At 35.7% G+C, this 15,237-nt stretch overlaps 1 protein-coding gene across 1 annotated transcript; it reads left to right on the forward strand.

Annotated features, from left to right (window-relative positions):
* The first annotated feature begins 359 nt into the window (after positions 1-359).
* On the forward strand, positions 360-15,125 carry LOC309857902 (ankyrin repeat domain-containing protein 26-like). Its single transcript, XM_082750622.1, has 3 exons — positions 360-628; positions 6,738-6,890; positions 14,963-15,125. The coding sequence occupies exons 1-3, from the start codon at positions 572-574 to the stop codon at positions 15,104-15,106; spliced, it is 354 nt and encodes a 117-aa protein (XP_082606748.1). The 5' UTR covers positions 360-571; the 3' UTR covers positions 15,107-15,125.
* Positions 15,126-15,237: the final 112 nt, after the last annotated feature.

Genomic DNA, 15,237 nt, shown 5'->3' on the forward strand with positions numbered 1-15,237 from the left:
TGAATGATTCTTTGAGATGTTTGTATGCCTTTAACCTAGTGACATTTAGTATTTCCCAAATGGTTTGCTGAAATTTTTTTAATTAATTTTTTATTTTTTATAAACATATATTTTTTTTTCAGCATAACAGTATTCATTATTTTTCACCACACCCAGTGCTCCATGCAATTCGTGCCCTTTATAATACCCACCACCTAGTACCCCAAACTCCCACCCCCCACCCCTTCAAAATCCTCAGATTGTTTTATCCCCAGAAGTACAGGTCTGTGAATCACCAGGTTTATACACTTCACAGCACTCACCAAAGCACATACCCTCCCCAATGTCCATAATCTCACCCCTTTCTCCCAAACCCCCTCCCCCCAGCAACCCTCAGTTTGTTTGGTTTGCTGAAATTTTTGATAATTAAAAGTATTTCTTAAATATTCAGCTAAAGATTAAGTTTAATTTAAACTCTTAATTGATAAGATGTTGTTTTCTATCTTTATGAAAGTTAAAGTTTTTATCTAACCATTCTAATTTGTCCATTTTAATAAAATATATAGATTTTTCAGCAGAACTAGACTTAGAAATGACAACAGAAAAAGAGGAAGAATGTTTTAATGAAAGTGAAAATAAACACCTGCAGGTATATACAAATTTAAATTTAAATTTCCAATTTTATATTGTTTTCCCTGCTTTAAGAATGTAACATAGTTCAATTGAAATGATCTTCTGAACAGAATGTATTGAAGTTGATAGATTATAACCCAATATTTAGTTTTTGTAAAATTTTATAAGTTAAAATTTTAAAATATTGTTAGAATTTATCGTAGCTTATAGTTAAACTTTATCCTTGGAATTGGACCAAAAAAATTCCTGAATATTGTTTGCTTCTTCCATTTTTGTAAGTTTTTACATGCTAAAAAGGTAACATCAAATACTGAACCCTATGTTTAAGCAGTTGAAATTATGAGCAGTATAACAATGATGACTACTGACTTAGACTCATGTAGAAGGAGTGGTTCTTGGTCGTTCTTAATGTGCAGTTCTCAGTGGTTCAAAATGTGCAGTTCTGTATTGCCGGTCACTAATGCCAAGATTAAAGATTTATTTTGCCTTGTGATCTCTGTGTAGTTGACTTCAGAGAGTAGGGTCATAAAATCAACACAATTGCCCATTGTAGAATCACACCTTCCAGGATGGGACGTTTCTAGTTGGGTAATAAACAGGCACATTTTCAGTTATTTCATTTCAGTATAGGGAATCTGTAAATATTATTAACATTTTTTCTTATCTACTCTCTGTGGACGTAACAATAGCTGGATACAGGCAGATAATTTATAGTGATGTATAATACTACTATCATAGTATATAATTTGAATTAAAATTTAGGAATTTGTTTTTCTTTTCTGATTGATGCTTATTGATTTTGGCTCCTAATAATAAGTTTGCCTATTCTCGAGTTATTAATCTTTAAAAAACATCCTCAAAGGCATTATTGGGGCTCACTGTTTAAGGTATGGTAAGATAAAATGTTTTTAAGTTTGTAACATTGAAAATCATGTAATTCATTTTTTGGTAGATGTAACAAGTAATGAATTGTTTAGTTTAAAAAACTGACAAAGTTAAGTTTATGGATTTGTGTTTTTCTTCTGTTTCAGGCTAGGGCAAGTTATTTTTCGCTTCTTGGTTACAATCCAGTGATTTCTTTTTTTATTATCGTATGGTACTCACCATACAGTACATCATTAGTTTTTGATGTAGTATTCTGTGATTTGTTGTTTGTGTATAACACCCAGGGCTCCATGCAACACATGCCCTACTTAATACCCATCATTGGGCTCACTCAACTCCCCCACCTCATTCCCCTTTAAAATCCTCAGTTTGATTCCCAGAGTCCATAGTCTCTCATAGTTCATCTCCCCCTCTGATTTCCCCCCCCTTCATTTTCCCCTTCCTTCTAATTCCTCCATGCTATTCCCACTGTTCCACAAATAAGTAAAACCATGTCATAATTGTCTCTGTTTGACTTATTTCACTCAGCATAATCTCCTTCAGTTCCATTACGTTGATGCAGATGTTGGTATTCACCATTTTTGATGGCTGAGGGATATTCCATTGTATATATGCATATTTCCATCACTATTATTTATAATATTACTTTGATTTAATGTATATTACTTAGGTATAAAATATATAAAAAATTTAGTTTTATGCTAATAGTAACTATGATATTTATAGCTAAAATCATTAATTTATTGGAATTCTTGGCTTCTCATATAAACCCTATGTATGTATATTTTCTGAATGAAGGGATGGAGGGTAAATTGAGATAAATATGCATGTTGGCTATTTTTTAAAAAAATATTATTTTTAGAGAGAGAGAGCATGAGTAGGGGAATGTGTAGAGGGGGAGGGAAAAGGAAGGATAAGAATCTCGAGCAGACTCTGAGTGCAGAGCCTGACTCAGGGTTGGATCTTAAAACCTTGAGATCATGACTCGACCTGAAACCAAGAGTAGGACACTTAACCAACTGAGCTACCCAGGCATCCCAGTTTTGGATCTTTTATGTTAAAATAAGGGCTAAATCACCTTGAGACTATGATGGAATTAGTTAAGTGATTTGTAAAGAAAGTTTATTTCACATACTATATCTACCTGTATATCTATGACAAATTTTAACTGTTATTTAAATTAAAATTTGAGTTATTCATGTAGGAAAAAATCATTGTATTTAAAAAGGCCATTTCTTTTGAACATTTTTTTTAAGTTCTCTTAAGCTGTTGACGTTTTTTTTTTAACAGAGTCATCCAAAATCCTAATGAAAATATGTCTTTTGGTTGTGGAAGAACGGTATTATACTGAAAAACAACTTTGTCGAGAACAGGATGCCAGAATATTTTTCAGAGTCCATAGTCTGTCATGATTCACCTCCCCTTCCAATTTACCCCAACTCCCTTCTCCTCTCTAACACCCCTTGTCCTCCATGATATTTGTTATGCTCCACAAATAAGTGAAACCATATGATAGTTGACTCTCTCTGCTTGACATTTTTCACTCAGCATAATCTCTCTCAGTCTCGTCCATGTTACTACAAAAGTTGGGTATTCATCCTTTCTGATGGAGGCATAATACTCCATAGTGTATATGGACCACATCTTCCTTATCCATTCATCCATTGAAGAGCATCTTGTTCTTTCCACAGTTTGGTGACCTTGGCCATTGCTGCTATAAACATTGGGATATAGATGGCCCTTCTTTTCACTACATACCCAGGAGTGCAATTGCAGGGTCATAGGGAAGTTCTATTTTTAATTTCCTGAGGAATCTCCACACTGTTCTCCAAAGAGGCTGTACCAACTTGCATTCCCCCCCACCAACAGTGGAAGAGGGTTCCCCTTTCTCCAATCCTCTCCAACACATGTTGTTTCCTGTTTTGTTAATTTTGGCCATTCTAACTGGTGCAAGGTGATATCTCAATGTGGTTTTAATTTGAATCTCCCTGAGGGCTAATGATGATGAACATTTTTTCATGTGTCTGATAGCCATTTGTATGTCTTCATTGGAGAAGTGTCTGTTCATATCTTCTGCCCATTTTTTGATATGTTTGCCTGTTTTGTGTGTGTTGAGTTTCAGGAGTTTTTTATATATCCTGGATATCAACCTTTTTTTTTTTCTTTTTCTTTTTTAAAGATTTTATTTTCCATTGGACAGACAGTAGTAGTAGAAACAAGTAGGCAGAGAGGCATGCAGAGAGAGAGGAAGGGAATCAGGCTCCCCACTGAGCAGAGAGCCCGACATGGGGCTCCATCCCAGGATCCTGGGATCATGACTTGAGCCGAAGGCAGAGGCTTTAACCCACTGAGCCACCCAGGCGCCCCTGGATATCAACCTTTTGTCTGTATTGTCATTTGCAAATATCTTCTCCCATTCCGTGGGTTGCCGCTTTGTTTTTTTGACTGTTTCCTTTGCTGTGCAGAAGATTTTGATTTTGATGAAGTCCCAAAAGTTTATTTTTGTTTTTGTTTCCTTTGCCTTTGGAGACATATCTTGAAAGAAGTTGCTGTGGCCGATATCGAAGAGATTACTGCCTATGTTCTCCTCTAGGATTTTGATGAATTCCTGTCTCACGTTTAGGGCTTTTATCCATTTTGAGTTTATCTTTGTGTACGGTGTAAGAGAATGGTCAAGTTTCATTCTTCTACTTATAGCTGTCCAGTTTTCCCAGCACCATTTATTGAAGAGACTGTCTTTTTTCCACTGGATATTTTTTTCCTGTTTTGTCGAAGATTAATTGACCATAGAGTTGGGGATCCATATCTGGGCTCTCTACTCTTTTCCACTGGTCTATGTGTCTGTTTTTATGCCAGTACCATGCTGTCTTGGCGATCACAGCTTTGTAATAAAGCTTGAAATCAGGTAATGTGATGCCCCCAGCTTTATTTTTCTTATTGTTATAGTTAATTTTTATATTTTGTTTTATATTTCCTTAGTGATTCAGGATCTTTTCTGATTCCATACAAATTTTTGGATTATTTGCTCCAGCTCTTTGAAGAATACTGGTAGAATTTTGATCAGAATGACATTAAAAGTACAGATTGCTCTAGGCAGTATAGACATTTTAACAATGTTTATTCTTCTGATCCAAGAGCATGGAATGGTCTTCCATCTTTTTGTGTCTTCTTCAGTTTCTTTCATGAGTGTTCTGTAGTTCCTCAAGTACAGATCCTTTACCTCTTTGGTTAGGTTTATTCCCAGGTTTCTTATGGTTCTTGGTGCTATAGTAAATGGAATCGATTCTCTAATTTCCCTTTCTTTATTTTCATTATTAGTGTATAAGAAAGCCACTGATTTCTGTACATTGACTTTGTATCCTGCCACGTTGCTGAATTGCTGTATGAATTCTAGTAGTTTGGGGTGGAGTCTTTCGTGTTTTCCATATAAAGAATTATGTCATCTGCCAAGAGAGAGTTTGACTTCTTCATTGCCAATTTGGATACCTTTTATTTCTCTTTGTTGTCTGATTGCTGTTGCTAGGACTTCTAATACCATGTTGAACAAGAGTGGTGAAAGTGGACATCCTTGTCTTGTTCCTGATCTCAACGGGAAGGCTGCCAGCTTTTTCCCATTGAGGATGATATTTGCTGTGGGTCTTTCATAGATAAATTTGATGAAGTTCAGGAATGTTCCCACTATCCCTATACTTTGAAGCATTTTAATCAGGAACGGATGCTGGATTTTGTCAGATGCTTTTTCTGCATCAATTGAGAGGACCATGTGGTTCTTCTCTCTTCTCATATTAATTTGTTGTATCACATTGATTGATTTGCAAGATGGAATTCTAAAGAATCACCTTTGCAAACAAAAGGAGATAGAAGTGGGTAACAAAAGGAGTTCTGGGATATTTTCTGTAGTTATTTTGAAGTTCACTTGTGTATGTATTTGTACACATATATATTTTATTTTCTGAGATTATTGTTTTATTTATGTGTATGTACATATATCTGTGTGTATGTGTGTATATATATATCTATACTTCATGTGTGTGTATATATATATGTATACATATATATGTATATATATATATATGTGTGTGTTTGTATATATATATTTTCTCCATGTATATATGTATATATATTTTAAAAGCCAACACTGCAAGCATAGAGGATTTTTAAAGCATAAATATTTTGAAATTGAGATTCAATTAAGTGAATTAACTTGACAGTTAGCTCCAGATTTCCCAAGTGAATTGAATAAAAAGTACAGTATCTCAGTACTTTTTATACATATATATAAGTATATATTTATAAGTAAAAATATATATGTTTATACATATATACTTTTATATATTTATACATTTATGCAAACTACACATAGTAGCTTTATATACATTTTAGGTTGGCATAATTTTATTCTTATTTATATAAATTTGAATTTTTAGTCTGAAATCATGTATCCTTATGACCTTTTAATCCTTTGCAGGCCCTTCCTTTTCATTAAATCATAATTTGGGCCAATTGTGATGAGCTTTAGCAAAACTATATTTGATTTAATCTTCCCACTGCTATTTATAATTTTGTAAGCAATTTTACAAATAATTTGCTCATTTTAAATCTCAGTTGCTATCATTTGGGCCTAAGTTTATCGAACACAAAGAGAGTTGTATCTCTGTAATTTATTAATTGGGCATTGGATCTCCATTTTCATATTAATGAGGGGTGGCAGGATTCTTGTGTAGCAGGAATGGAGGTCAGGGAGAGAGGTGAAAGCCAGGTCATCTAGGGTCTTGAAGGCCCTTAGAATGACCTCACTTACGTTCTGAGTTAGTTATCTATTAAAAGGATTTGAGCAGAGGATTGAACATGTGGGGAATTCTGACATTAATTGAAGCCTCTAATAAAAAAGAAGGAAAACATTTCATACTGTAGAATTTACCAATGTTAGTCCCACCTATATACCCATTTCTTTTTGAGACTTCAGTCGATTGGGAAGCTTTGGGAAAATTCACCCACAAGGAAAGGATAGTGGGGCTGAATTAATTAACTAAGTAACATAATACTGACTAGGCAGAGAACATCTTTTTGTGTCTTTAGCCAAATTCATTAAACAGCCATAATGTGTACATGTTAGGAAAAGGAGATGAATTGATGTTTGTAGTGAAATTTTCCAAGTACATAGGTTCAAGTTATATATTGTTAACATAATTTAATAGTAAGATGATTTTATAAATCCAGTAACAGAAATGTCTCATTAGGTTGCTGTGAGACAACTTCAAGAAGAACTGGCCAATACCCTAAAGAAACTATCTATGTCAGAGGCTTCACTGGAGGTGACATCACGTTGTCGTATGAATTTAGAAGATGAGGTAAAAGACTTAAAGGAAAAACTGACTCAGAGTAGGAGTCAGGTATGTATGAAATGTCACATGTCAAGTTAATCTGTAGGTGGTTAAATAATATGAAGTGTTTTAGGATACTTATTTCCATGGATCACTTCCTTCCCTTTTTCATTATAATTAATTTAGTATAATTTTAGTATCTTCACAATGTACTTATTTCTTAAACTTTGACTTTCATTCTGTTATTTGTTTTATATATTTTTTTCTTATAGTAGTTACCCTTAGGAAAGGTGAAACTTATACATCATTCTTCACAGAAATTGGGACTTTTTTCCTACTAAATAATTTTTTTAAAAGACTTACTTATTTATTTGTGGTGGGGGTGGTTGGAGAGGCAGAGGGAGATGGAGAGAATTTCAAGCAGACCCCTGCCCAGCAGAGAGCCCCATGCTGGCTTGATTCCATGACCCATAAGATCATGACCTGAGCTAAAATCCTGAGTTGGATGCTTAACCAGCTGAGCCACCCAGGTGTGCTAAATAATGTTTTTTAATGATCCCTCTGTTACCATCATGAGCTAAGCCATGTAAAAGCAGAAGATAATGTTTAATAGAATGTTTAAGAAAATTGTCTTATTTCTCATCTTCACTCTTTTGAATGGATACAGAATCTGTACTGAGTTCAGGATAACTTGTACAGAAAAGTGATTTCACAAACCAGTTGAACTTTGGCATTTCCTTCATTTTCTTTTCCTCTTCAGTATATAATAAATGCACAGAAGTATTTAGTTCATGTATACTATATACACCCAAAAGAGAGAATTAAGAAAATTATCTAGGCCTTGCCATTGGATTTTTTTAAAGCAAAATCTGTATTGAGATGGAATGCACATTCCATACAATTCACCCATTTAATATTTGTAGTTCAGTGTTTGGGCATATTGATAGAGTTGTGCAACCATTACTGCCATCGAGTAGAACATTTTAATTACCCTGAAAAGAAACTCTTAATCCTTGCCCCCAGGCTCAGGCAACCACAAGTCTACTTTCTGCCTCTATAGAGTTGCCCATTCTGAATATTTCATATATGGGGAATCACACAATGCGTGGTCCTTTGTGACTAGCTTCCCTCGCTTAATGTTTTTGGGGTTCATCTGTGTCATAGCATATATCAGTGCTTCATTCCTTATTATCAAACAGTACTCCATTGTGGGCTAAAACCATTGTTCATTTATCATTTGATGCACCTTTGGGTTGTTTCCACTTTTTAGCCATTAATAATGCTGCTGTGAACGTTCAATTAGTTATTGTCTGGACATATCTTTTTATTTCCCTGGCATCACATTTTATCCTCTCAGTAAATTGTGTTGATTTCACCATCTCTTAGTCTTTTTTTTTTTTTAATTGACTTTCACAGAAACCACACTCTAGGAACAAAGGAACCAGCTGGTACCATTTCCCTCCAGTGCCCCTCAGCACAAGCACAGAGCCATCTGCAGGATGCAGTACATCTCTGACACTGGCTGCCTAATCTGCTTACACCAAGCACCATCCCCTCGCACTCCAGTGGAACTGCCCTGCTCAATCATTCTTGCCTCAGTTCCACCACAGCAGGCCTTTCCCCCAGAAAATCAGCACAGGCCCCTGCCCACACCTCATCTAACCAGATTCAGGAAGGCCTGAGTTCCAGTGGATGTGGTGACAGGTCTCATTTCACAAGCACACCAGGGCACACCTAGTTAAAAGTTGCTACATTCAGGCCAGGTACCAAACACTGCCCACAGCAGTAAAGGAGTGCCTTTGCAGATGTCTGGCCTGAAGGATAGAGCAGCCAGAACTCAACGGCAGAGTGCATGCTGCACACACTAGACATACCCCTCTAAGCACGAGACCCTGGGTGCTACATCACGTCTTTTCTCATAAGTCCATTACTTTTGGGAGAAGATGACATAACTGGCTTTTCTAACACAGAGAAGCTGGCAGAGACTTAGATAAAATGAGAAAACAGAGGATTTTATCTCAAATGAGAGAACAGGATAAAGCCACGGGTCCAGAGATTGAAGTGAGACAGATGTAAATATCATGGCTGATGGAGGATTTAAGCAGTGACCATAGGGACACTCACTGGACTTTAGAAAAGAACGACAACATCAGTGAGACCCTTACAACAGAGATAAAAGAGTTAAAAAAGAATCAGAGTTGAAGAGTGGAATAAATGAGTTAAGAAACACACCTAATGCAATGAACAGTAGGCTGGAAAAGACAGAGGAACAAATTAACAACTAAGAAGTCAAAGTAATGGAATGCAATGAAGCCAAAGAAGGGGGAGAAAGAAGAATTATGCAAAATGAGACCAGACCTAGGGAACTCAGTGACTCCATCAAATGTAATAACATTCATGTTATAGGAGTCCCAGTAGAAGAAGACAGAAAAAAGGTGTAAGAAAACTTGTTTCTAGAAATATAGCTGAAAATGTCCCTAATCTAGGGAAAGCAACAGACATCAAGATCCAGGAGACACAGAAAACTATCCAAATCAACAATAGTAGGCTAACACCAAGACCTATTGTAATTGAATTTGCAAAATACACTGATAAAGGAAACATCTTAAAAGCAGGAGAGCAAGTCAGTAACTTTCAGGGGAAACCCCTTAAGGCTAGCAGGAACTTTTTCAGCAGAAACTTGGCAAGCCAGAAGGGAGTGGTATTATCTATTCAACGTGATGAATGAGAAAAATCTGTAGCCAAGAATAGTCTATCCAGCAAGCCTATTACTCAGAATAGGAGAGATAGAGTTTCCCAGATAAAAACTAAAGGAGTTTGGACTACTAAACTAGCACCATAAGAAATATTAAAGGGTACTCTTTGAGTGGAAAGAAGAGACCAAATGTGACAGTATAAAGGCAGGAAACACAAAAGTAGCAAAAATGAACAATTTATATAAAAAATAAGTTAAGGAACTCAGGAAAAAAGGATATAAAATATAATACTTTACCTAAAGCATGGGGAGAAGAGAAAAGAATGGGCTCAAACTTAAAGACCAGCAGCTTAATATAGACTTCTATATGCAGAAGAGGTTATACACAAATTATATATCAAAGCCCACTAATAGTGGTGCCTGTGTGGCTTAGTTGGTTAAACATCTGACTTGATTTCAGCTCAGGTCATAATCTCAGGGTTGTGAGATTGAGCCCTGCACTGTACTTTATTCCGGCCATGGAGTCTGCTTAAGCTTCTCTTTCCCTCTCCCCACTCCACTCATGCCCTCTCTAAAAAGAAAACAAAGCCACCGATAAACACTCAAAGAGGAAAAAGAAATGAAATATATCACTAAAGAAAACCAGTAAAATATCAAAGACACAAAAAATGATCAGAGAAAATCTCTAGAAACAACCACAAAGCAAGTAGTAAAATGACATATACATGACTATCAATAATTACTTTGGATATAAATGGGGTAAGTGTTCCAATAAAAATACATAGGATGTCAGAGTGGATTAGAAAGAAGAAGAAAAAGAAGAAGACCCATGTATTAGCCACTTGCAAGAGTTTTATTTTTGTCATAAGGACACCTGCAGATTGGAAGTCAGGGGATGGAAAAAACATGTATCCTGCAAATGGATATAAAAAGAAAGCCAGTATAGTAATACTTACATTGGACAAAACAGAGTCTAAAAGAACGACTGCAGTAAGAGACAAGAGCACTATATCATAATGAAGAGGACAATCTGACAGGAAGAAGAACTAACTATTGTAAGAATTTATGCACCCAACATGGGATCACCCAAGTATATAAAACAATTAATGACTAACATAAAAGAAATAATTGATAATAATACAGTAATACTAGGGTCCTTTAATTTTATTATATATGTTTTAAATGAAATTCATTTCTTTTATTCCCAATTGCAAAAGTATCCATGAAGTCAATGTACAATTCAGATATTTTAGGAAGGAATAGAAATAATCAATAGTTGGGTACTTTAACTCACCTCTTACATCAAAAGACAGGTCAGAAAGTCAACAAAGAAACAGTGGCTTTATATGATGCACTGGACTAGATGGAATAAGGAGATATATTCAAAATATTCCATTCTTAAACAACAGAATACACATTCTGGAAAATTCTGTAGAATAGATCACATATTAGGCAACAAAACAAGTCTTTTTTTGAATTTAATTTTTTTTCAGTGTTCCCAAATTCAATGTTTATGCACCACACCCAGTGCTCCATGCAATATGTGCCCTCCATAATACCCACAAAACCGGTCTTAATAAATACAAGAATATTGAAGTCACACCATGCACCTTTTAGGATCACAATACTATTAAATTAGAAGTCAGCCACAGGAAACAGTCTGAAAGACCACAAATACATGTTGGTTAAGTAACATTCTACTAAACAGTGAATGGACCAATGAGGAAATAAGAGAATAAATTTTTTAAAATACATGGAAGCAAATGAAAATGAAAACACAATTTCCCAAACTTTTGAGATACAGTAAATATGGTTCTAAGAGAGAAGTATATAGCAATGCAGGCCTAACTCAAGAAATAAGAAAAATCTACAACAACCTAACCATCACCTAAAGAATATAGAAAAAGAACAACAAATGAAGCCTAAAGGCAGCAGAAGGAAGGAGATAATAAAAATTAGAGCAGTAGTTGGTTAAGCAGCAGACTCTTGATTTCAGCTCAGGTCATGACCTCAGAGTCCTGGGAATGAGCCCTGCTTCTGTCTCTTTGCTCAGCGGGGAGTCAACTGGAGGATTCTCTACTCCCTCTCCATTTGACCCTCTCCCCACCTTCTCTCTCTCTCAAATTTTTTAAAAAATTAGAGCAGAAGTAAACACTATAGAAAATTTAAAAAGACAAAAATAGGAGAGACCAATGAAACCAGGAGCTGGTTCTTTGAAAAAATTAATAAAACCAATAAGGCTTTAGCCAGAGTTATCAGAAAGAAGAGAAAAAGGACCCCAATAAAATCACAGAAGAGAGAGTAGAAATAACAATCAACACCACAGAAATGCAGACAATTATAAAAGAATATTATGAATGACTGTATGCCAACAATTTGGACGATGTAGAATAATGGATAAATTCCTAGAAACATATAAATTACCAGAACTGAAACAAGAATAGAAAATTTGAAGAGACTGCAAACCAGCAAAGAAATGGAATCATTAATCCAAAAACTATGAACAAACACAAGTCCAGGACCAGGGGCAAATTCTACAGAGCATTTTAAAGGAAGAGTTAGTCCTATTCTCAAACTATTCCAAAAATCAGAAAAGGAAGGAAAAACTCCAAATTCACTCTATGAGGCCATTATTACCCTGATACCAAAACTAGACAAAGACACCACAAAAAGAACTCTAAGCCAGTATCTTTGGTGAACATGGTTGCAAAAATCCTCAACAAAATACTCCAAACTGAATCCAACAATACATTAAAAAAATCATCACCATGATCAAATGTTATTTATTCCTAGGATATGGGGGTGTTTTAATATCTGCAAATCAATCATTGTGATACACCAAATTAATAAAAGGAGAAGAATCATCTGATAATTTCAAAAGATATAGTTAAAGCATTTGAGGGGCACCTGGGTGGCTCAGTGGGTTAAATCCTCTGCCTTTGGCTCAGGTCATGATTCTGGCATCCTGGGATCTAGCCCCGCATCAAGCTCCCTGCCTGACTCTCTGTCTACTTGTAATCTCTGTCTGTCAAATAAATAAATAAAATCTTTTAAAAAAAGCATTTGACAAAGTGCAACATCTATTCATGATAAAAGAGTAAAAAATCCATTCATGATAAAAAGCTTCAAAAAGTAGGTTTAGAAGGAATATAGTTCAACATAATAAAGGTCATATATAAAAAATGCACAGGTAATGACACCCTAAATGGGAAAAAACAGAACAGAATTTTCTGTGAATACGACTGGATTTCATGCCATTAGAAAATCCATTCTCCCGGGTCTTTTGAGATAAGCTTTCACCTCAGGTTTCCTGTGCAGCTCTCATTTGACAATGCCTTTCAAATTCTCACACTCTTAAGATCCTTAAAGAAATTTGAGGCACACCTTAAGTCCTTCTCAAGGACTTATAAAGGGTTTATAGTTTTGGCTTCATCCATAGGCCATGTTGTCCTGGATTTGCTTTTAACCCAGAAGCCATTTCTTTATTTTAGCATTATTTGACAATACAGCATGTGGAGAAGCTGTAAATGAGGAACAGATAGGTGAACCCAGTAAGTCCTGGTACCTTCATATTGAATCGTCTTTCTTTAGCTTATCTCTCCTACCAGATTTACTTTCATGTGGTTTGTGGCACGAGTTCCTTTTCCGTCTAGTGTCATTTTCTTCACTTGTCTAGAAACCTTTGCTGTAAGCCTCTCAAGGGCCATCAGGTTTCCACTCACAGTCTCTTGGAAGCCCTTTTGGTTTTCATTCTTACTCTTCTCTACTTCTCACTCTTACTCGTCTTTCAGGTTCCACCCACTTCCTGGTTCAAAGAAGGTTTAGTTTCAGTTTTTTGGTTTTCTTTTTTAATGGCAGCACCCCATTTTAATATCAGTATCTGTGCCAGTTATTTATTGCTGTATAATAAACAATCTCAAAACCTAGTGGCTCAAAACAGCATTCATCTTGTTCACAAATCTTCGGACAAGGTTGAGTCAGGCCAACTCATTTCTTCTTCATTTGGCATCACCTGGGATGACTGGAAACTGGGAACTAGAATCATCTAAAACCTTGTTCATGCACATGTTTTGCTGTTGAGGCTGGCTTTTGGCTAGGATGTTAGCTAGGGCAGTCTCAGCTGGAATATTTGCATGAAGACTTAACTAGGTACCCTGGGCTTTCCCACAACAGCTGGATTCTAAGGGTGACGTTTCCTAGAAGAAGAAAGTCATATGGAAGCTATATCACATTTTCTAACCTTGCCTTAAAAATCACACCGCAGCTCTGCCATATTCTGTTCACTAGGAACCAGTTACTAAGACCAACACATATGAAGTGGAGGGATTGTCATGGGAGAAGTGTCAGTTTATAAAACCACCACATCGACTTGTCTTTCCAGTCATATCTAAAGGAAAGGAGATCTTCCCAACTCAGCATCACTGAGCTCCAGCAAGTTTTTTGGTTGTTTTCATTGCTTAGTATATTCTCTTATTTTGTGGGAAGTAACAAAGGATTGTAACACTGTCGAGTTAAAGAATTTTTTTTTATCCAAAAATATATGGATAATCTCACTAAATTTTTCCCCACTATTTTTTTTTTTTACTGAGAGATGTGATTTTTTAACCTTGTGAATCATTTCTCTTCAGAATGCAATTGAAATTAGCATAAAACAGTTGTAATTCAGAAAAAGGCTGATGGCAATAGAATCAGTATTTATAGATTCATTAATTAGAGTCTTATTTTCAATGTCTTATTTTGGTAAGCATTTATTGGCTCAGACCTACATAAGTCAATATGGGATTCCTAAAACGTCTTTAAAAATTATGGAGTACATGGGCACCTGGGTGGCTCAGTTAAGTGCCTTTGGCTTGGGTTGTAATCCTGGGATGCTGGGATTGAGCCCCATGCTGGGCTTCTTGATCAGTGGGGAGTCTGCTTCTCCCTCTCCCTGCTCTTGTGCTCTTGCTGTCTTGCTCTCTCTCCCTCTCAAATAAATAAAATCTTTAAAAAAATTATGGAGTGTTAAGACGAGGGAAGGGTTAAGAGACTTTCTACTAAGATGTGACTTACAGTTATTTTATGGAGGAAAAATCTGAAACAATCAGAAAAATAAAAGTATAAATATTAAATACAAATGTGTTGCAAAGAGGATGACAGCAGAGATCGATTTTAGTAACTCCTAGTGGTTTGAATTTTGTTCTTCATTTCTTAGTTATTTGAGGTTCTGCATTACAAGACTTTACTACAATATAGATAACATTTTATTGAAAATGAACTTATTTTAAAATCTGAGCACCTGCCCGGGGAGCAGTCAGTAACGTATGTGACTCTTGATCTTGGGGGTTTGAGTCAAGCCCCATCTTTGGTGCAGAGATTTAAAATCTTTGAAAAAAATGTGGGGTCTTAGTTTTGCATTGGACTCTTTTCACTCTGCTTCCAACTATATATTATTTTATTCATGCAGGTTGATGATCTAACAGCAAAACTGGAAACTATGTCTTCAAGAAACCAGGTTCTTATTCAGGAGTTATCATCTATGAAAAAAATACCTACAAAATGTGAAATTCTAGAGAAGAATAAAAAGAAGTTGGGGAACAACAGAAAGTAAACCTCAGAAGTTGTGTAGAAGTCAACGGTAGGATATAGTAAAATAGAACAATATAAATGGGATTTTGAAGACAGGACAAGATTGAATGTAGAAAAAAAATTAAAAGAAGTTGATCTATTTTTAGAGGTTAA

Source organism: Mustela nivalis (genome assembly GCF_964662115.1).
Source record: "Mustela nivalis genome assembly, contig: HAP1_SCAFFOLD_1523, whole genome shotgun sequence".
Taxonomy (NCBI): Eukaryota; Metazoa; Chordata; class Mammalia; order Carnivora; family Mustelidae; genus Mustela; species Mustela nivalis.

Bases quoted from the DNA above. Each gene is read 5' to 3' on its own strand.
- LOC309857902 (XM_082750622.1), top strand. From the start codon at position 572: ATGACAACAGAAAAAGAGGAAGAATGTTTTAATGAAAGTGAAAATAAA. The intron at 629-6,737 runs GTATATACAAAT...ATGTCTCATTAG, and splicing joins GTGAAAATAAACACCTGCAG to GTTGCTGTGAGACAACTTCA. The intron at 6,891-14,962 runs GTATGTATGAAA...TTATTCATGCAG, and splicing joins TGACTCAGAGTAGGAGTCAG to GTTGATGATCTAACAGCAAA.